At 42.4% G+C, this 22206-nt stretch overlaps 1 protein-coding gene and 1 long non-coding RNA gene across 2 annotated transcripts; both read right to left on the bottom strand.

Moving 5' to 3' along the window:
- Positions 1 to 16415: 16415 nt before the first annotated feature.
- On the bottom strand, positions 16416 to 18188 carry LOC146970649 (uncharacterized). Its single transcript, XR_015038072.1, has 2 exons — positions 18071 to 18188; positions 16416 to 16933 (listed from the first exon to the last, which is right to left on the bottom strand). It is a non-coding gene; the product is annotated as an uncharacterized LOC146970649 (long non-coding RNA).
- Positions 18189 to 19456: 1268 nt separating this feature from the next.
- Positions 19457 to 20239, bottom strand: LOC146970648 (E3 SUMO-protein ligase ZBED1-like). The gene has a single exon (XM_085804925.1). The coding sequence runs from the start codon at positions 20237 to 20239 to the stop codon at positions 19676 to 19678; it is 564 nt and encodes a 187-aa protein (XP_085661051.1). The 3' UTR covers positions 19457 to 19675.
- Between the last annotated feature and the right edge of the window lie 1967 nt (positions 20240 to 22206).

The raw sequence follows: 22206 nt of genomic DNA, 5'->3' as shown, positions 1-22206 counted from the left end.
AATGAAAACACAAAAGGGTATATATGAAAAGCATTTATTCAATGTCTTATTTGCATATTTCTGTTCAACATTGCTTGTCTTTACATTTTATTTTCATTCCACACATTCTTTTCATTTCATATTGCTTTTCTTTCACAGTTTATCTTTTCATTTTTCACTTACTCTTTTAGAGACTTGTTGTACAAGTTTGTTGCAGATTTAGCATTCCTTAATACTGTTTTTGAAGGAGTGTATTTGTGAACTGGGCCAGAGTAGTTGATTTTGCATGAGAGAAGAGCACTAACAGTTGTGTTATCAAGTGACATCCTATTCTCTGTTACAATTTTTCTGACCATGCTAAATACTCTTTCGGAGCTTGCGTTGCTATGAGGAATGCTCAATAAGGCTTTCATAAGTCTCGGCAGCTCACTGTACCTGTCCTTTCCTACCAGGCCCCAGAATCGGTCAATGCTGTCTTCTTGGGGTAGATCCTTCCTATCTGTCAGTTGGAATTCTGTTAATTCTTCTCTCAGCTTATCTGCTTGCAGCCTCAACTGGGGGAACAAGGCCCCTAGCCTTTCCACTGCAAAGTAAAAGTGTTTGACTGAACATTGCAGATCTACATTGCCTTGCCTATTGGAAACTGTTTCTATTATCTACCTGTCCCTGGAGTTGTGTTAAGGCGAGCTGTAGGGTCCAGCACTTTCAGGTCCCCCAGGAGTGGATGGTCGAGGGGAAAGGAGGAGAACATCTTCTTAAGCACTGCCTCATAGAAGCTTCTCACAGTTCTACAACAGCATAAGAGTGAAAAAAAATGCATTAGTGGTAATATATTGGTACACTACAACCTACACTCTCATACTGTCAAAAGATGATATCATAATATAACTACTGGGTAATATACTCACTGAAAGATTTTCTTCTCGGCTGACACAGGGAGCTCAGCGCTTCTCATGAATGCCTTTGTGTCTGCTCCGATAAAGAGATCTTCATCAGCCAACTGTCCCTCTGACTGCAGATAATATCAATGGTCACAACAAAAATAACTGTGAAATTAGAATGCTACAATAAGCACAGACATTGAATTATACTATTAAATCACTCATTCATTCAATATAATTGAAACCCACCTGGAAGGCAATGTTAAATTCAGACAAAGGCTTAAGGGCAGCACTCAGGAACAGGAAGTAGGTCTTCACGATCGGATCACGCAGATGGCTTGCCAGATCACGCACTTTAACACTCCTCTCCACCTCCTCATGACTGTTAAAGTAGGCCTACAGTACATAGAGATAGAGGGTGACAATACATGGTTAAAATTGATATATAGCATAGTAAACTGTGTAGGTATCTGCTGAGTGGAGTTACCATCCTACCTGTAGCGCGTCCCACTGGTTCAGCACCCTCTGGATGCAGGTTAACAGACTCAGCCATCTGGTGCTGCAGTACCTGAGGAGCTTCAGGTGGTCTGAATCAGTGAAGTCTACAAACTCTTTGTGTCTTGGAAAGGGGGTGTGTGTGTTTTTGTTTTTTTACTGGGACCAGAACATCAGTTTCCTCCCGTCTCACTGCTGCCTCCTTCCTCCACAGTGAAATTAAAGTTTCGATCCGCCGCGCCTGCGCCTAGTTTACAAATTTAGAGCCCATAATGTTATTAAAGCAACATTGTGGAGTTTCAGCTCAGTGCTTCCACCATCTGGTTGAGAAGCGCTATCGTCTGGGGGGAAAAACGAAACTTAACAAAAACGAAACTTATCAGCCAGCGCATCCAGCGTTTATTCCCATTAATAAAGGACAGTATTTCCCACATGTGTGTGTGTGTGGGGGGGGGGGGGGGAACCGTAAGTTTCGCTTTTACCCACCACGTCTCTCCATTGACGCAGAGGGGAGGGGGAAGGAGGGGGGGGGGCGGTGATTCGTACCCGTGCAGGGAAGTTACATAGTGCAGTTTCAGCCGACGCGACCCCGCTCAGGCTGCAGCGGCAGCACCATTCATCCTATTAACCATTTTTCTACCATTGCAATGAGTCTGTAAACATTATTTTAAGGCCGAAAAACTCCGCAATGCTACTTTAAGAGGAAATTATGAATTCCCACAGTCTGAATGAAGAAATTGGAGAGGGACTTTTTTGATTTTATAGCTCAAATTAATTCTATTGTCACATTCTGACTGCTTGTAATGAGGGTTGCTCCTTGAACTATATTATTGTCCACTATCAACTACCAGCTACCCTATACAGCAGACTACAAGTTATATCAACCTGTTAGATACACAGTTAAGTTTTCAAGTCACCATGGTGGCTATTGTAAGTAATTCGTTGTACCGGCAGAAAAAATATGAATATTGTGCATATCTAGTATTTATGCACAGACACATGACAAATTTATTAGCATTTCCTGAGATATGTTTCCAAATCGCACCTTCATGGACAACTGCACGTGTGAAGTGGTTGTTCAGATGTGCCTGTACTTTGGTCAACTTTGTAGGTTGAAAAACTGTTGAGCTGGACAATGGACAATGACATTGTTTGCAGCATGTGCTGCATCTTTTAATGTCAGGCAGTGATCATCCACTTTGTATTGAAATATGCATCCTACGAAAGAGACAACATAGTCAGTCAAATCCAAAATGAATCCTTCAAATGTATTTAACAGCCAATGAAGCCCAGGTCTACAGCTTGACATTCTGTCTGGTTTCAGGTTCAGTTCAGGTTCTCAGGTTCGGTTCATATTGGCTGTACAGTCATGCTTTAAACAATCTGACCGAAATGCAATAGGCAATTTCAAGGAACGCAAACAGGGAACACAAGTAAAAATTATTTACAAATAGACTCTAAAAATACAGGGAATATGGCATAATCATTAGAGTTGAGCCGGATACTTGGCTGAGTACGGATAAAGCACTTTTTGAGTACGAGTATTATACGAGTAATACGAGTCAATATCTGTGCTCGGATTGAATGAAAATCCTCATGGGGTAGCTGACTGTGTCTGCGTTTTGTGATAGGCTACAGCCCCTCCCCTACACACATGCAGGTGTGTTGCTGTGTCAGAACAGCTGACAGCTGTCTGTCTCTCCCTCAGTCACTCAGGTTCGCCGGTCGTTTTCCGTTAATGTTTAGGGTTTCTTCAGCTTCAGCTTTGAACTTTACTTATGAACCAGTAGACAGGGTTTTTCCTGCGTTCAAAATTGCGTGGCGGCCGCCTCCACCTTATTTTGTGCCGCCCCCAGTAATATGCAGGGTTTTTTCTGCATTATAAATTTTGAGGCGGCCGCGTGCCTGAATCTTGATTGAAAATCAATGAAAGCTCAGTGGCGCTGTTTTCAACCAGAGACGTTCTCAACTCGACCGCAGCAGAAGGGGTGCGTTTGATTTAAACTCCGGGCCGGGCCGCAAGATGACGTTGACGCGCTGCTTGTGTGCCCGCGGGGGCGGGGCTCATCGGGGCTCCGCTCCGTTCAGACGTTGTGCTGAGCGTGAACGCACCCCACCGGCGCAGAGCGTGAAGAGAGAGGAGGAGACGCGGTGGTGTCCTTTGCAGCTTGGTGACAGGACTTCGGGTAGCCGTAAAAGCCGACTCCCAATTTACTGCCGGTCCCAAATTTTTAATAATCATGCTAGCGTTTCATCAGCTCTCATCTCCGCCAGTCAGCCTCTCAACCTGCCGCACCGCACATAAACACACGTGAGGGGAAAAAAAATCAAACAATTTTTTGGATTATTTTATTTTATTTTTTATGTTAGTGGGAAACACTGATCAAGCTGTGCGTACGCACAACTCTCCGCAATATTCCATTGATAAATCACACCGGACCCAAGAATGGTACAGACATGAACACACCTCATATTCCACCCCCAGAATGCCTCAGCACAACCATATATGGTCAGCACGTGCATAATTAAGTAGCCATGTGCGCTCTGTGGAGCGGCAACAAAGACAACACCCGGAATGATGCTTCGGTGGACCTGCCCTCGCTTTTGGGGTCGGTTGTGAGAAAAATGCCTGCTGTCCAGACAACTGTGTTTTTTTAAATATACTTTTTTTTTGTTGTTCTTCATCACGCGATCGACCCACACTGTCTTCGATCGCGATCGACATAATGAGCACCCCTGGTATAAGCATTGTCACGCAGCAATATGGGACTCCAGCACCCCCCCCCCCCCCCCCCTGCCGCCTCAGCCGAAATTTTGGCCAGGAAAAACCTTGAGTAGAGTTCTGGTACTCGCGTTGCGTCTCTGCCTGTCGGAGATTTTTGTTTCTTTTTCTTTTTTTAAACCGTCATCTGGCTGCCTGGCTGTAACGCACGGTGTCCGACACTTTCTTGCTGTATTTCGTGAAAAAATAAAGCTAGTAGTGGTATAAATATTGGAAATCAAGCTACACACACACACACACACTCTCTCGTTTGTCAAGTTAACCTGTCACCTTCAGCACCACGGACAGCGCGGTGGATGAGCCGCAGAGAAGCTGCAGCTGTGAGCCTCTGGGCTTAGGGCCTGGGGCCTCATTTATCAAAACTGTAAGTAAGCAGTGTAAAACTGCTGCTACTACATTTTTGCTTAGGCCTACGGCGAAAAGACACCCAAAATATTGACACCTTTTTCGGATCAATCAAACTGTGCGTGCATTCCTCAATTTCTCTTTGATAAATCAAACTGGATCCAAGAATGGTGCGCAGTTGCGCATGTGAACACACCTCTGCCCCCGGAATGCCTAGACACAACCATATATGGTCAGCACGTGCATATTAATTGGCCATGAGCAGCAACAAAGTGTTGGGTGGAGGGCGGGGGAAAGAAAGCGAGATACATGGCATCGGGCAATAAATCGGTCAGAAAAATTATCTTGCATTTTAATAAGCTACAATAAAAACAAAAACCTCCCAAATCTCAACAAAAGGGAGCAGAAATCAGAATAATCTTATGTAATCTGCCCCTTTATCCCAGAAAATCTTTCTTTTTTTTTTCTTTTACCTATATTAAAACAACGTAAAGCAGGATTTCCAGGATAGTTACCATTACTTTGAACGCCTTTCCACTACACAGTTACAGCTCTGCTGGACTCGGTTTAGGTCATTTTCCATTACAGCTGAGTCCTTCACAGTTCCTCCTCAGGGCCGCGTTGTCTCACTCTTTATTCTCTTGTCAGCTCCAAACTCACGTGCACCTTGTTATCTCAGGTGACAGAATAATAACAGTCTCAGTAGCTGCAGATCAGTGGGCGCTGCTGCCGGTGTGTTTTTAAACTTGGCAGGTTTGTTTTTTTTCTCTCTAATAGGCCTATGTATTTGTGTATGAGAAACAGTGTCTCAGATGAAAAAAAAAAAATCAGAAGGACACGTCTGACTATAACGTAATCAATCAATGTCAGAAAAGCGGAATGTTTGAAAAATAGTGCCGCTACTCAGACAATGAAAAAAAAAAAGTCGGAATAGTGGGACGCTTGAAAAAAATGTTAATGCCGCTATTCCGACAATTAGAAGTCAATGTCGGAATAGCAGCATGTAACCAATGTCTCTGCTGCTCTGCTCATGTCGCTGTCACGCTCTCTCCCCGCCGAGCAAAAGCCTGCCACTTCTTTCTGTAATTCTGATAAACGGGAGGACTATTGTACACAAACAGGAAAACAAACACATAAACTTTGAGTCAACACCTTTTTTTTTTCTTTTTTTCACAACGTCATAACGTCTGTATTTCGACCATTAAAACCTCCATATAGACCATAATTCTGTTTGTTTATCATGTGTGTCAGTTTTGTGTTTGACATGATAGTTTAGTTGTTGAGATTAAGAACATCACTCCCTCATCAAACCAGTGATAGGCATGCTGAAAAGAAAAAGAGAGAGACGCGCCTGGGTATGGCAGCTGTAAAAAAATAAATAAATAAAAAGATGACCTGTCGGAATAGCGGCATGTCTAGATAGAGACATGTCGGAATAGCGGGATGTCTGAATAGCGGGCGGACCCCCCCTCACTACAGATCTCTGGACCAGCAATCACAACGCACATGCATATCTCTGTCTTACTGGGCACTGGTGTGAACGTGTAGGGGAAGCTTCAGTACAGAGGAAAGCAGGGCTGCTAAATGTCGGTGTGCTGGACATTGAGCACACATCAAACAACATTCTGTGCTGCCTTAAGGAAAAGATGAGAGAGTGGGAAGAGTCTGTTGGTCAGTCTGTCACAATACGGTTTGTTGTTTCAGATAATGCAGCCAACATGGTAAAAGCTTTGACTGAATATGGGCACATCCGTTGCGTGTCCCATACGCTTCACTTGGTGGTGATCAAAGCACTGGAGAAGGCCAGGGTTGTGACATCTCTTCTCTCCAAAGCCAGGAGCATATCTGGCCGCAGTGGCGTCATTAGGCCTATTTTAGGGGGGCTGAAGCCCCCCTAAAATATTCTTAAGCCCCCCCAAATAATTTGGTGTTCTTTTATTATGTGACTTTTTTTATATATATATGTGACATATATTCTCCTTTTAAGAACCCCAGCTGTCACCGCATTTGTCTCTTGTTATTTCTGATTTGTTTAATTTAATTAGTTTGTTGAGTGTGTGACCACCCCCCTTCCCAGCTGTGAGTTGGTTGCGCCCATGTAGCGGCGGCTTGTTTGAAGTAGAGTGCCTAGAGAGAGAGAGTGGCGCCACCTCCGTTCACTGCAATGGTTCAGTTTTTTCACAGCAATGGCGGCGCATGGAGCCCCTCAAAAGTTCCCGGAAGTTAGCATTTGCTAACTGCCGCTCAATGTATTCCAATGGAGCAGCTGGTCGGAGCAGCACTTGTTCAAGGTAAAATGTTTAAAAAATGACATTTTCATTTTAGTAGTGCATCGGAATCAAATGGACACGAGTAATTAAGTATGTTGGCAGATTGTCCCCGTCTAGAAGATTTAGGGAATATTAACAAATAGAAGTTTAGGCTAGCACTCTGGATAACGATAGCAACACATGCAACAGGCTGGTAAATGTAAATTGTAAATTCTGTTCTAATATTAACGTAATCCAACGCTGTCAATTTATACTAGTAGCTAGGTAAATGTATAGGGAGTGTGAATGCAGTTGAACATTAATTTAATATCACTGAGGCTGATAGTAAATAATGGGTGAAGCGATGTGAGAACATTGATGTGTCTCACCAACGCATTGCACTGACGCAACATCGTCGTCATTTTATGTTCTAAATAATCCCGTTGATAAACTTTATTGCAAATAATAACATAGGGTGATTTTGGTATGTCGATTTGACTGTGTTTCTGTTTAATATAAATATATAGTAATCACTGTGGAAACTATATTATGTTGTGAAAAAGACTCCTGACGTGATGATTCAATGTGCACGCAGCTTTCCTCCCCCTCTCCACTCGATCCTGGCTACGGCTGTACAGCTGTCCCTAATTGATTAATTAGTTCAGAGCAGTCAAGCAGAGGAAAAGGCGACTGAGAAGAGAGGAGAAAGGAGTTTAAGGTAAGAATTAACTACAAATAGCCACTGTTTCCCAGTTTATTTAGTTAGGTTACAATTGATTTTGACCTGTGTGCGCATTTTAGAAAAATAATTCCCACTATTTATTTGCCTTTCTGTTTTTGCCGTCTGTGCGCAGGGTTGTGTGGGGGCCTGCATGCACAGGGAATGATCACCATGGCAGTCTCTTCTACGTATGTGTATGTTGATAATTTACATATCTATCACACACAAATATGTAATATTTTCAGTGTATCAGTTACCTTTACTTGGTGCTGTGTGGTCAAGAAGCAGTGATGCCACTTAACAACTTCATTTTGCATGCTGCAGGTCAGGAGTACTAGTAGACAATGGTGAGACTGAAAACACATAATGAATGCAATGTTGTTAAAGCAGTCATACTAAACAAATGTCCCTAATATCATCTTGCATATATTTGTGAACCTACAGAAGAAGCACTACGTTGTGGAGTGTCAGTGATGCTGCAGGCCAGGAACAGAGTGGAACACAGTGAGACTGAAAACATAGTAAGGTAGGTCAGGCATAATAAATCATACTAAATGGGTATTACCATGCATTATTACTCAGGGAATCATACTTAACAACATCATATTCAATTATGCTATTAGTCACATGATTTGATACACCTGTGCAAAATCATGCAGTGCAGTGCAGTACACCAGCTCTGCCATAATTTCTGCTCTTATACTTGTTATTTGTTGAGGTCATAGTGGGTGGTGGTGCTCTGCTGGACTGCATTACCCTGACAAATGTTGCTCAATTTTACCTTAAAATATTTTAATGGAGAGGACAAAATATCAGGAACACGATTAATATAATGCATCCCAGCACAGCAGCATCCACTTTGACTCCTGCAATAAACAGCAACCAGAGTAATCACCTTTTCTTTATAATTGTAGCAGGGTCTGGTAGTTGGTGGAGCAGTGATATTTTGTGGATACAGGTAGGTGGAGGGTTAGTGATGTTGGCTGGGGAGGAGCAGTGATGTAGCAGGGGCTGGTAGTTGGTGGAGCAGTAATGTAGCAGGGGCTGGTAGTTGGTGGAGCAGTGATGTAGCAGGGGCTGGTAGTTGGTGGAGCAGTAATGTAGCAGGGGCTGGTAGTTGGTGGAGCAGTAATGTAGCAGGGGCTGGTAGTTGGTGGAGCAGTAATGTAGCAGGGGCTGGTAGTTGTTGGAGCAGTGATGTAGCAGGGGCTGGTAGTTGGTGGAGCAGTAATTTAGCAGGGGCTGGTATTTGTTGGAGCAGTAATGTAGCAGGGGCTGGTAGTTGGTGGAGCAGTGATGTAGCAGGGGCTGGTAGTTGGTGGAGCAGTAATTTAGCAGGGGCTGGTAGTTGGTGGAGCAGTAATTTAGCAGGGGCTGGTAGTTGGTGGAGCAGTAATTTAGCAGGGGCTGGTAGTTGGTGGAGCAGTGATGTAGCAGGGGCTGGTAGTTGGTGGAGCAGTAATTTAGCAGGGGCTGGTAGTTGGTGGAGCAGTGATATTTTTAGGTTTAGGCAGGATTTGTTAGGTAGATGCAGTTAAATTGAGTTAGTAATCTTGGCTGTGTTGTGGTAGGTGGAGGAGCAGTGATGGTTGGGTGCTTGTAGGTGGAGCATTACTGGTGGTGCTGGCTGGGTTTTGGGTGGTGAGGGAGGAGTGATGTGGGTTGGATGCTGGAAGGTAGAGGATTAGTGTTGTTGTTTGGGCGATGGTAGGTGGGGGATTACTGAGGGTGCCTGGGTTTGTGTCGGTGGAGGGGCAGTGAGGCTGGCTTTGTCCTGAGACACTTTCAGCTGTTCTGGGGTTGCCTGATGTTGAACCTAGGCCACTGCTCTTCTTCACTTTCTTGGTTTGGCTCTTGCTTCCAAGATGGCCATCTTTTATGTGTTGTTTTTTCCTGTCATTATGTATTTTTTTTGCTTCAATCCTCAACCTCAACCTAATAAATCTCCTGATGATCTTTTCTTTTACTCCACAGCATGATGGAAGCCCACTGTAGAGTGCCAGAGCTTCCTTCTCCAACACATCCACTGCATTTGGAAGCTCCATGAGGGAGGAACCAGTCTTGGTCCTAAACAGTTCCTCGATGTGGTGAATGACATCATAGGTGTCTTTGGAGGGGTGGCAAAGGGCACCGGACTTGTATTCTTTAAACTTCAGCAACATGCTGTTCTCTCCCACTGGCTTTTCATCATTGTGCTGTGTTGCAGTTTTGCACTTTTCACAAATTTTGGAAAACTTGATGATCTTGTGGATGATGTAGCCTGCAAGATGGAAGAGAATACATTTTTCTGCCTTTGTCAGGTCAGGTGCTGCCCTGTCCACTACCGTCAGTTCTTCCACCCTAACTGACGGAGTGACAGTTTCCTCCACTCTCTCCAGGAAGTCAGCCAGGAAACTACTGTCGTCCTCCTGGTAGCTGCCCGACTTGATGGTAGTGAGGAACTGCCCCACAGAAATGAGCCTGAGCGCATGGTGGAATTCAACTGGTGTTGGTACGGGATGTGTTGACCTCACGCAGCTAAATGTGTTTTCCAGGCAGTCTTGCGTGAACCTTGAGGTTAACACAAACTTGTGACCCCTTGACAGCATCTCTTCCTGTATGGCCAGAATTGATGTTGTTGCCATTATGACTCCTGACTGAACAGGCTTCCACCATCCCTTTGGACCAATCTTCATGCCACGGAACAAATGGACGATGTCTTGGAGGAAGGTAATGGCCCTCTGATACTCTTCCATCTTGATCCTGCTCAAGGCTGTAATTGGATGCCGAGATGCCATGAGGTCAAACCACTTATCAATTTGCTCCAGGAACCATGCTGTGGTCATGTAGGACAGTGGGCGGTTTTCTTGCTGAACCATGTATTTCAGCCCAGCACTTGTTGCCCTGCTGAATACATGAAGAGCTGGCCCAACCTTCATCTTTTCAAAGTGACTTGGTCCAATGGCTGCAGCTGTTAGTTGAGGAGCTAATTTTAATGCCATCCCTTCTTGGAATTTCACTAAGTCCTTAATTGGGACAACGGAAACCTCATTAGAGGGGAGGTTCTCTTTTTGGACGATATCAGAAGGAATAACAAACACCTGTCCACGGATAAGGGCACTTTTTAGATTTTTCAAAAGGTGTGGGACGTCGGGCATGAAGAAGAGCTGCCTGCCTGGTGATGCTGGATGTGTCACTGATGTCTTGGTGTAGTCGACCCCAAAGGATTTCCACATGGCCTGGTTAGGGCTGCCCATTTCGGTGGTGACATTCATTACATGTAGCCCAATGGATGCTGCCCTCTGAATTATTTCACTAATTATTGGCCTGTATTCTGCTCCGTTGGTAGAGTGTCCACTGAAATGGTACGCAACGACTTGTTTCCAGCGTGTTGTGTTCCCAGCCAACATGAACACACACGCATGTGTGGCCACCCCTGTGTGACCTGGCAGGGTCACATCACCATAGAGTTTGCCAGTGAGAGTGTGTAACTCCACACTGGGTGTGATAGCCATTTCATCGATGGTCAATACACACTCCCTCTCCAGGTCTGTAAATCCACCTGCCTTGAGTTTTAGAAAGTCAAAAACTTTGGTTAAAACACCAGGCTCAAATTTAACTGACTGCATTCTTCGCTGCAGGGTTCTAATTCCTGGCAGGGGAATCTGCAACTCCTGCAAGGCCTTGTAGCCAGAAGAACCAGCCGCAAACCGGAGTTTCAATGCCTTCTTCACTGTGTCATTGCTCCATTTCATCCCTCTTGTGGTAAGTCTGCCTAATGCTTCAATTTGATCTTTTGTTAACATTTTCTTAATTTTTTTGTCCCTAATTTTCATTGTCCTCTTAAGAACTGCATTTTCCTGCTTTACTTTTCTCAGTGCTGCCCTGGTTTTTCTTATTTGATTTTCTTGTTTTTTCATTTGTTTTGGGAGCTGAGATTCTCTGGTTGGTGGCTCCCTGCTCTGCTGACTGGCTGATGTGAGCTCTCCCTGTCTCTCCTCATCTGATATGTCCTCTCTTCCTTCTGTGTCACTTTCCCTTCTCTCACTCTCCTCATCTTTTCTTTCCTCAGTCTTGGAAACTGGTGTAAGTAGAAGACATGGCACAGTTCATTTTTAAACATTAAAATAATATTGTGTCCCTTAAACAAGACATATTGGTATAATTATCAAGAGTACATATACATTATACCTGTGTCATCTTTAATACAGTAGCTGTGGTCAGCAGCTACAGACCCTATCTTTGCCAGTGAAGGGGGGCATCGTGGAGTAGGGGCCCTCTTCCTGACTACTGGCCGATGCACAAAGATGGTGGGTACCGCATCTTCTCTTAGCTTAGTCTTGCCCTTGCTGGTCTTGACAAACTGGTCAGCCTCAAAATGTGCCTGCAGAATGACTTTACCTTAGTTCTCACCAACAACTCACTTTTATCTAGCACTACAGACATGTCTAGCATACATCCCATAGTGGTTGAATAGTATACACACTATTAGATAGCACTTTACACTTGGTAGATGTTTAAAATCTTTGCACATATAAAACCTGAGACAACTTGACAAATGTGTTATACATCAGTGGCTGATTATACTTAATTAACATTTATGTTTAGAAAATGTGACTCTCCATAACTGAAAGTGATACTTTTTTGTGGGGTTGTATGAGATCCCTCTGCCTTGTATTTCCTGCACTCGGCACTCTCCCAGGTTGCAGCGAGATACTTAAAAGTACAACTTCTGTTAGGAGCTAAAATATTTTTTGGTGTTGCTGTGGTGTTGCCCCTGTGTTCACCAGTGTATCACTCTCTGTCCTTGTCCAGCACTGTCCTGAAGCACCTTCAGCTGTTCTGGGTTTGTCTGACGTTCACCTTTGTTTAGGTCTTGCTTCCAAGATGGCCATTAAGTTAAGTGTTACCCCCCCCTCGGTTTGCAACTTAACTTCCCTTGGTTTTTGCATTGTTTTTCCTGTTCTGTGTTCTGTTTTTAATAATAAAAATTTAAAAAATCAAATTTCCTAGCAGTGTGGTATTTTGAACGTGTGCAAAAGTGCAAATGCATTGTTTGAATATGATTACCTCACATATTTTTTTGTTGTTAAAGTCTTTGTAGGTCACGGTTAAATTGCTCCTTCTGACTTTAGCCACCCACGCTATTCTTCTGTCCCTCTCTTTGGGGAAGCCATACATGTGGACGCCTTTCTCCGAGCGATTGGAGCATCCCCATGCAGCACAGCATACCATGGTGAAGACTGTATTCAAGGACAACATAGTGGAAAGGACACAAACAGCTTGACATGCTGATCTGTTTGAGTTGTTTATTTATTTGCCATGGGTTTCTTATTAGAACACACTTGTCATGATGCTGTTGCAAGTCAGACTTATTGTGTAGTTAATTGACAAATCATTGTTAGTCACCTGCTAGTCTGCCTCACTCAGGTCTGAAAGTTAAAAAAAAAGACAGAAAATATTACGGTTTTATTGCTGTCAATGAATGTACAGTAACAGGTTTAGTGAAGATAACAGTTCAAAGCAATTCACACAAATATACATTTATAAGGAAGAATACTTAACAAATAGTGATAAAACTCAATTTATTTGCGCTGAATTTAAATGAAAATGTAACTTATTTGTCATGGGTTTCCTGTTAGAACACAGTTGTAAAGTTTTTTAAAGAAAAGACAGAAAATATTATGGTTTTATTGCTGTCAATGAATGTACAGGTTTAATGAAGATAACAGAGTTCAAAGCAATTAACACAAATATACATTTATAAGGAAGAATACTTAACAAATATTGATAAAACTCAATTTATTTGCGCTGACTTTAAATGAAAATGTAACTTATTTGTCATGGGTTTCCTGTTAGAACACAGTTGTAAAGTTTTTTAAAGAAAAGACAGAAAATATTATGGTTTTATTGCTGTTAATGAATGTACAGGTTTAATGAAGATAACAGAGTTAGATAGATAGATAGATAGATAGATAGATAGATAGATAGATAGATAGATAGATAGATAGATAGATAGATAGTACTTTATTGATCCCTTTGGAGGTTACCCTCAGGGAAATTGAGGTTCCAGCAGCAGCACAGCACCGATCATACATTAAAAAGGCACAGATAGATATAGAATATAAAAATAAATATAAAAAATAAAAAATATAAAGTGCAGTCAGGGCTAGAACAACAGTAATAAATACATATATATAAATACATCAATCTTAATCTAAATTAATCAAAATTTTCCTAAATGTTTTCCCCACCACCCCTCCCCCTTCCCCTTCCCCCCAGTGCAGAGTTATAGAGCTTGATTGCTCGGGGGACAAAAGAGTCCTTAAGTTCAAAGCAATTAACACAAATATACATTTATAAGAAAGAATACTTAACAAATAGTGATAGAACTCATTTATTTGCACTGAATTTAAATGAAAATGTAATTTATTTGCCATGGGTTTCTTAGAAAAACACACTTGTCATGATGCTGTTGCGAGTCAGACTTATTGTCAAATCATGTTAGTCACCTGTCTGTCCACTTCACTCAGGTCTGAAAGTTAAAAAAAAAGACAGAAAATATTACGGTTTTATTGCTGTCAATGAAGGTACAGGTGTTGTACACTTAACAAAGTTCAAAGCAGCAATCAACACAAGCATTTATTGACATTTATTGACATTATTTACCGATTATCGTGGTTCTCCTATTGTTTTCCAATTGCCCGCCGAGCACTTCCGGGAACTTTTGGAGGGCTACATGGACCATGTGATCGGCCAGCGTTTTGAACTTCCGTTGTCGCCACTCTCTCTCTCTAGGCACTCTAGTTTGAAGCACCGCTCCGAGCCTGCAGTGACGGGCTGCAGGAGCTGTCAACAGAGGGAGAGAGTCAGTCCACCTGTAGCTAAAAGCAGGACTAACAGGCATCGGACAGTAAGCTACTACATCTCTAAATAGCAGTGTTGTCAAAATGACCGCGATAAAATTTGAATTCATGTGAAATATTAATCACGTTGTAAACGGATCAGTTTTAAAGCTAGAGCGAAGATACAGATATTATATGAAACCAGGAGATGCTAGGCTTCTGTTGGTACCAACCATGCCATGATAGCTTGTCAGAAAACGGGCTAAATAATTCTCCAAATTTCGGCTAGATTCTGGTGGGGAAAACTTTTAAACGGGGATCCTGAACACTCCTGTCATCATGTGTGTGTCCCTCTCTCTCTCTCTCTCTCTCTCTCTCTCTCTGTCTGTCTCATGTGCCGTGTGTGTGTGTGTGTGTGTGTGCTGTGTATGTGTGTATTGTGTTACTGTAACATTCATCTGGTACTTTATAGCTTGGATGTGTTAAAGAAAATAGCAGTAAAAACAGATTATTTAATGGATTAATTTAAAATACTAATGATATCTGGTGACACTGCAGGCAGCACAGACAGGGAGAGAAATGCTGTAGGGAGAGGCCAGACTGAGACATGCCCTGAATATGCAGAAGATCAGGTAAGACACAGGAATATATAAAAACAGCATGATAACAATATAGGCTAGGTATAAATATATATATATTTTTAAACCTAGTCCAAATAAAACTACTAATAAAAGCAGAATATTCAAATTAAAATGATTCTCAGGGTCAGTCATTTGAACCACCCCCCAATGTCTATTTCAGCTCAGAAAAAAAAAAGAAAATCTGAAATTTCTTGTGAAGGTCCTGGTTGTGTAGAAGATGAAGGGGTTTCTAGGGTGAAATGTGCACTCTTTACCATAAATATCTGCTCCAGTTGGAGTCACACTTCATTTCTGTTGTCTGGTCTTATTTGAATTGGAAAATGTGAGGAGGTCTGGGTAAAATCAAAATGAGCCAAAAACAGCTGTATTTGGATGGAGTGTATAACCATTATGACACAGGCTACTAATGAAATATAATTAGTTTTCCAGTCCACCTGGACATATCCATGATAGTCAAACACCTGAAAAATTACTCAGGTTCACTTTTTTTAGCATCTACTTTTACACAGTAAAATTCAAAAGTAGTTGAATTCTTAGATTCAACTAGCCCATGATTCAATACTCTAAATTTACTCAAAATTCTAAATATTGTGTTTTTTCTGGGCCATTGTGAAAGTTTGTGCTTGCGCACTACATTCGCTCACATCCTGTGCATCTACTGGGGGCTAAGCCCCCCCTGTCCTTAAAACCTAGTGACGCCCCTGTCTGGCCGTGTTCATCGCTCGAGCAAAGCCAGCAACAGGCTACATGAGCTGCAAACACAGTTGAACCTCCCCCAGCACACGCTCATAACAGACATAAAAACAAGGTGGAACTATACGTTCTACATGCTCCAGCTGCTGGTGGAGCAGCGCAGGGCTGTGCAGATTATGACTCAGGAGTCTAACATGGGTAGAGCTCCAACAATCATCTATCCAAATGAGTGGAGGTTAGCATCAGAGATGCTCACTGTTCATAGTCCTTTTGAGGAGGTCACACGGGCGATCTCAAAACACAGCGCCTCCCTCTCTGAGGTCATCCCCCTCCTGCATGGCCTGCCCTCCATCATCAGATCACTGCATGTGGGAGGTCTTGCAGCTGGTGAGGAATCTGAGGATGAATCTGATCAGTTCATGGCTGGTGATGATGATCAAGATGCCACAGTGGGGCTGGGCCAAGATGTTGCAGCTGAGTCCAGGGAAATGTTAGGTACGGCAGCAAGGAAACTGGCAGCCAATCTGAGCAGAGAACTAGAATGGCGTTTTGAACCCATTCTTGCAAACTCCACATTTCTGCTTGCCACTCTGCTTGGCCCCAGATATAAGGCCAGCTGTTTTCCTAACAATGTTGATGTGGAGGCACTGAAGAGGACATTACTCCTAGGGCTGGGTATCAATGAAAAATTTTCGATACCAGTACCGATACCGATACCTTCACTTCGATACCAGTTCCTGGACGATACTTTTTTCGATACCAATTTTACAAGATTATAAGATAACAAAAAGAAAATTACATTACACATTGTACAAATCTTCAGTTTTATTTTTCAGCTTTGGTAATTTTCCACTCAAAGCAGTTTTCTTACAGAAAAAACAAAAACAACAAATAATTTCCAGTGCAAAAGAACACTTGCAAACAAGTTACAAATCAATCTAATGTTCTGCTACATACTGAGAACCTTTTCACTTAGCAGTTTTTCTTCAGAAAAATCAACATGTCTGCTTTCTCAGGACACAGACAAGCCCGCTCCTGGCTGATGGTGTCCCCAGCAGTAGAAAAAGTACGCTCTGAGGGTGTGGATGATGCTTGCACGCAGAGATACCTGGTTGCCAAGTTTGATAGCATTGGCATAGTGTCCCTCGCATTCCACCACCAGGTTACTGGATTCACTGAGGTTAGGGTAGATGGCAGACCTCTGTACCGCTGTATCTCTTCCTGAATCTTCTCTGTGGTGCTAAGAGTGTTCTCTTGTCTTATTTCAACTACCATGTCCTCATCAGCAAATAGCTCTTCAAGGGCAGAAAGCTTGAGAGGGGTCTGGCTGCAGACCTCCACTGTCAGGGCGCTTCCTTGCAGACCTCCACTGTGAGGCCACCTCCACTGTGGGGACAGAAGTTGATTCGAAGCTTTTCAAAATAAAAGCGAATAAACCGGAAGCATGTATTTGTGAAGTTTTTTTTTATTTAAACATGAAGAATAAGAAAAAGTGGTCAATTCAGGGTTTCCTCTACATGTAATTGATCGTGGCGCACCGCCACGGCAAAATAAAAGCCACCACACCTTCAGAATGATGATTTTATTTTTTATTTTTTTTATGTTAAAACAATGTAAAGCAGTGTTTCCACAACCAGTTACCATTTCCTACTTTGCACCCCTTTCAACTACACAGTTACAACTTTCAACTCATGCTTTTCAATCACAGCTGAGTTCTTTATTTCCTCCTCATTAAAAACGAAACTTATCAAGGAGCGCATCCAGCGTTTACCGTTAATTAACGACTCTGTGGCGGCCGGGGACGAGCGCTTCGCCCCTCAGCTGTGTGTGTGTTCATCTCTCGCGCTCTGTTTCGATTAATAAACACCAATAGGCTACAAACGTACACACATTGGCCTCACATGTTTGTCATTCCCAGTGTTTTATTTTGAAAATTGACCGGATTCTCTCGTGTTTCTTTGTGTGACTTCTTGCCCCAAGATTGACGCGATGGCTCGTGTGTGTGTGTGTGTGTGTGTGTGTGTGTCGGAGGTCCGTGGGTGGTTAGCGGTACTCGAGTTAAACTCACTCACCCTTAAAACACGTGGTAAAATGTGCAGAGTGCCCGCTGAGTTTTTGGCGAAATGGTTAGCATCGTCGCCCGCGGTGTTGGAGACACGGGTTCGAAACCCGTTCATGGCAGGGCACAGAACAATTGATATATTTTTTGGGGCTTTATTTTATATAATGTAGGTAAATATATTTGAAAAGCGAATATACCAGGAGGAACCTATATATTTTCTAGTTTCCCATATGACCATACTTTATTTCTTGGGGCTTAATAATGTATGTGATCAACTTTGGCTTCTTCTGGAAACAAGAAAAAGAAGAAGAAAAAAGACATAATAGATGTTAATTTTGTTGTGACAATGAAATTGGGGGGGGGGGGGGGCATGATGTCTTTGTATATTTTTATTTTACCAGTGTTGTTACTGCAGCTGTACAGTCTTCATCAGAAGATTTGTCATCATGGTCACCCGCTGTCCCTTCAAGCTCCTGCTCCATCTGCTGGGCCTGGGTCACTGCACCTTTATTCTGTATTCAATAGATTATGGGAGTCATATAAACTAATCTACAATGGAAGAGGAATCAAATATTATCAATAACAAAAAAATACCTGTTGTGAGGTCCTAGTTACCAGCTCCTCTTGTAGTCTGGTCCACACTTCATCAGCCACTTTCGTCTTGAATCTTGGGTCTAAGGCTGTGCCCTCCTCCAAGAACTGCCTGATGCTCTCATCCTGCAAGACAAAAACATATATAGTAGTCAAATCTCTGAGTATAGCTAATGAAAACAATTTAAAAATCTACAGGATTATGCTACATACTTGGTATCGTTTTGAGAGGTCACCCCAGATCTTGTCCTTGATGGTCTGTGTAAAGGAGGAGTCCTCATCAGTCACTGTGAAGTGTTGCTGGAGTTTCCCCAAGATGGGCAGAATCTGGCCCAAAGTTGGACTCCTTTCAGCAGAGATGCAGATGGTTGAAGTATAGAGTATCTTCATTACTCTAACAAACTGTTCTGCTTTTCTGTAATCTTCATCAGAAAGTCTCTCCAGTCTGGAAAAAATATATACACATTGTTTTATTAGCTAGACCACAGCCCAGCACATTAGTACACATTGATGAAAGAATAAGGTAATAACAATGTCCATCCTTATATATACACTATATTACCAAAAGTATTCGCTCACCTGCCTTTACTCATTCTATGAACTGAAGTGCCATCCCATTCCTAACTCATAGAATTCAATATGATGTCCGTCCACCTTTTGCAGCTATTACAGCTTCAACTCTTCTGGGAAGACTGTCCACAAGGTTGAGGAGAGTGTTTATAGGAATTTTTGACCATTCTTCCAAAAGCGCATTGGTGAGGTCACACACTGATGTTGGTCGAGAAGGCCTGGCTCTCAGTCTCCGCTCTAATTCATCCCAAAGGTGTTCTATCGGGTTCAGGTCAGGACTCTGTGCAGGCCAGTCAAGTTCATCCACACCAGACTCTGTCATCCACGTCTTTATGGACCTTGCTTTGTGCACTGGTGCACAGTCATGTTGGAAGAGGAAGGGGCCCGCTCCAAACTGTTCCCACAAGGTTGGGAGCATGGAATTGTCAAAAATGTTTTGGTATCCTGAAGCATTCAAAGTTCCTTTCACTGGAACTAAGGGGCCAAGCCCAGCTCCTGAAAAACAACCCCATACCATAATTCCAAAATGTATACACCTGGGGCCAGGCCAAGTGATTAGGACACCTGATTCTGATCATTTGAATGGGTGAGCGAATACTTTTGGTAATATAGTGTACCTGTCCTTCTCCATTGTTTTTTTTAGCCGAGGGTCCATGGAGGCTGCCTGGATGGCAGGAAACTGCTCCAGAAACCGCTCCACCATCAGGAACAGGCTGTTCCACCTGTTCTTCACATCCAAAATGATGGCATGTTCAGGAAGACCTAGAGAGAGAGAGTGGTTGTTTATTTGTAGTAATAGTTCAGTAATTGATTTAGCCATGGAATGTTGCACTAAGTTTACTCTATTTTGATTTGCACTTACCGAGAAGACGCTGCTTCTCTTTAAGGACAGGTTTAGCCAAGCTACACCGCTTTAACCACACCACCATAGCTCTGATTCTTCCTGCCCACTTTGAGATGGTAGGTATAGTGTACAACTTTTGAGCAGCAATGTTTAGTGTATGAGCAAAGCAGCCAATTTTTCTAATGCTCATCTTTTTTACTGCAACATCCATATTAGCTGCATTATCTACGGTGATTGCAACAACTTTTTCCTTGATGTTGAATTCATCAAGAATATCCCCTATCTCCTCAGCTATAACATTCCCTGTCTGTGATGTGTAGACTGCCCTGGTGTGTAGGATTTTCTCCTTCATGGTACCCTCTCTCACAAAGTGGACTGAAACAGTCAAGTAGTGGTCTTGTGCCACACTGGTCCACCCATCCGCGGTCACAGCCACATGTCTGACGTCTTTCAATTCTCTTTTGACATTTCCTTTCTCCACTGCATACCATGCAGGTATGAGTGTATTTGACAGCATGTCTCTGCTGGGGGGCTGATATCTGGGGTTTAGGGCTCTTATCATCTCCCTAATTGACATTAGAACACAAAAAAATCAACAATAACATGGCTGTGTTATTATTATTATTATTATTATTATTATTATTATTATAATAATTATCTAAGCTGAGAAATAAAGGCTTAACTGGTCAACAATATCCTTTACAGCTTACTTACTTCCACCATGGAGCCTCCACTGTTGAAAAAGGCAGCAAACCTTTAACAACAAAGTTTGTGACTGCCCTGTGGCACTCATCTTGTTTTTCCGTTGTCATTTTTCCTTTTTCTGCCAGGTAGAATTACAGGTGTATTACAAGTTTTTTGAAATTCTTTGTTAACATGAGCAAATTTGCATAAATTTGCATAAATTCCACCGTTTTGACGGCACATGTATATATGAAGTTGCTGTGGTGGTACCAGCATGGAAATTGGAATGAGTTGACTCCATCGGTCAACCGACAAGTTGACCACTTTAAATTTCAAGATGACTGCAATTTTTCAAGACAGCCACATCCTTAGTAGAGCAGGTATGACATGCTCCGTCTCTATTAATGCTCATGGGTAGCCTAAATTAGTTCCTTAAGTTTTTAACTGTAATATCATATTACAGATAAAAATGTCTTGTTCAATCGTTAACAAGATTGAACAAGACATTTGCACCTGCTCTACTCAATGTTTAGATCAGGTGTTGTATGTATGCAAATTAGCCATACGTAATTGGATTATGCACTGTTGGCTCATGTCATACCTGCTCTACTAAGGATGTGGCTGTCTTGAAAAATTGCTGTCATCTTGAAATTTAAAGTGGTCAACTTGTCGGTTGACCGATGGAGTCAACTCATTCCAATTTTCATGCTGGTACCACCACAGCAACTTCATATGAAGAGTTCTTTTCCAAAACGCTATAAATCCATTTTAATAGTTTTCCAGAAAATGACATTTTTTACCTAGACCCACCCATTTTGTTAATATTCAATTTATCCTGTTAAAATGATTGTTGGCTCAGTCTAAACATGTTGAACAATGATTATTAAATCAAACAACAATATTGTTGATTAAAAACTCAAAGTTTATTTAATTTTTTCTCAAAACGCTATAAATCCACATTTAAAAAAACAAAAATTGATGGTTTCTGTCTTGAAAAACCAACCAACATGACATGAGAACATCACTGAGGTGCTGCGTGTCTCTCTCTCTCTCTCTCTGTGTGTGTGTGTGTGTGTGTGTGTGTGTGTGTGTGTGTGTGTGTGTGTGTGTGTGTGTGTGTGTGTGTGTGTGTGTGTGTGTGTGCGCGCGCACGTCGGGGGGAGGGAGGGGGGCGGTAATGATGTCTGTCTCTTTACATGTTAAACAAAGAGAACTATGGACTATGGAAGTTTTAATAGTCAAAATACAGACGCTATCATGATGTGAGCACATGTTGCTGTAAACAAAACTACGTCTTTGCTGTAAAAAAAAAAAAAAAAAAAGATCGATCGTTGATACGGAGGACACCCGGCGTTACAGGCGGGGGCGGGGCTCGTACGGTATGCGGGGGCTGTGGGGGTATACTTAACGACACAGTGTCCACCACATAAACAGATACAGTAATTAACACAGAACCCAGAAACTACTGAATGAATGACTGAAAACAGACCTGGGTTCAGAGCACCGCCATGTTGGACTGTATGGAGCCCTCATAGAATTCTGAGGAGAGGGAGGAGATGTCGCGTTTTGGCTAAAAATAGACTTGGCGCTTATCGCGGTTTGGAGGGAAACTGCATCTTGCGGTGCCTTTTAAACAGGGAAATGTAGCGATTTGACGTGATACGTTGATGGAGCAGTGAACAGGCTCAATACACAGCAAAATGGCGTGACAAACTCATTTTTTAAAAATTTGGCGTTTATCGCGTTTTGGAAAAGAGCTCTTCATATATACATGTGCTGTCAAAACGGTGGAATTTATGCAAATGTATGCAAATTTTTGCAAATTTGCTCATGTTAACAAAGAAT

This window comes from Trachurus japonicus, chromosome 17 (assembly GCF_045865225.1).
Source record: "Trachurus japonicus isolate A0001 chromosome 17, Traja_1.0".
In the NCBI taxonomy this organism is placed as follows: Eukaryota; Metazoa; Chordata; class Actinopteri; order Carangiformes; family Carangidae; genus Trachurus; species Trachurus japonicus.
Note: the sequence above shows the minus strand (reverse complement) of the source record. Positions and strands in the feature narration are given on the sequence as shown.

Coding starts and splice junctions, on each gene's coding strand:
- LOC146970648 (XM_085804925.1), bottom strand. CDS start 20,239: ATGATAAGAGCCCTAAACCCCAGATATCAGCCCCCCAGCAGAGACATG.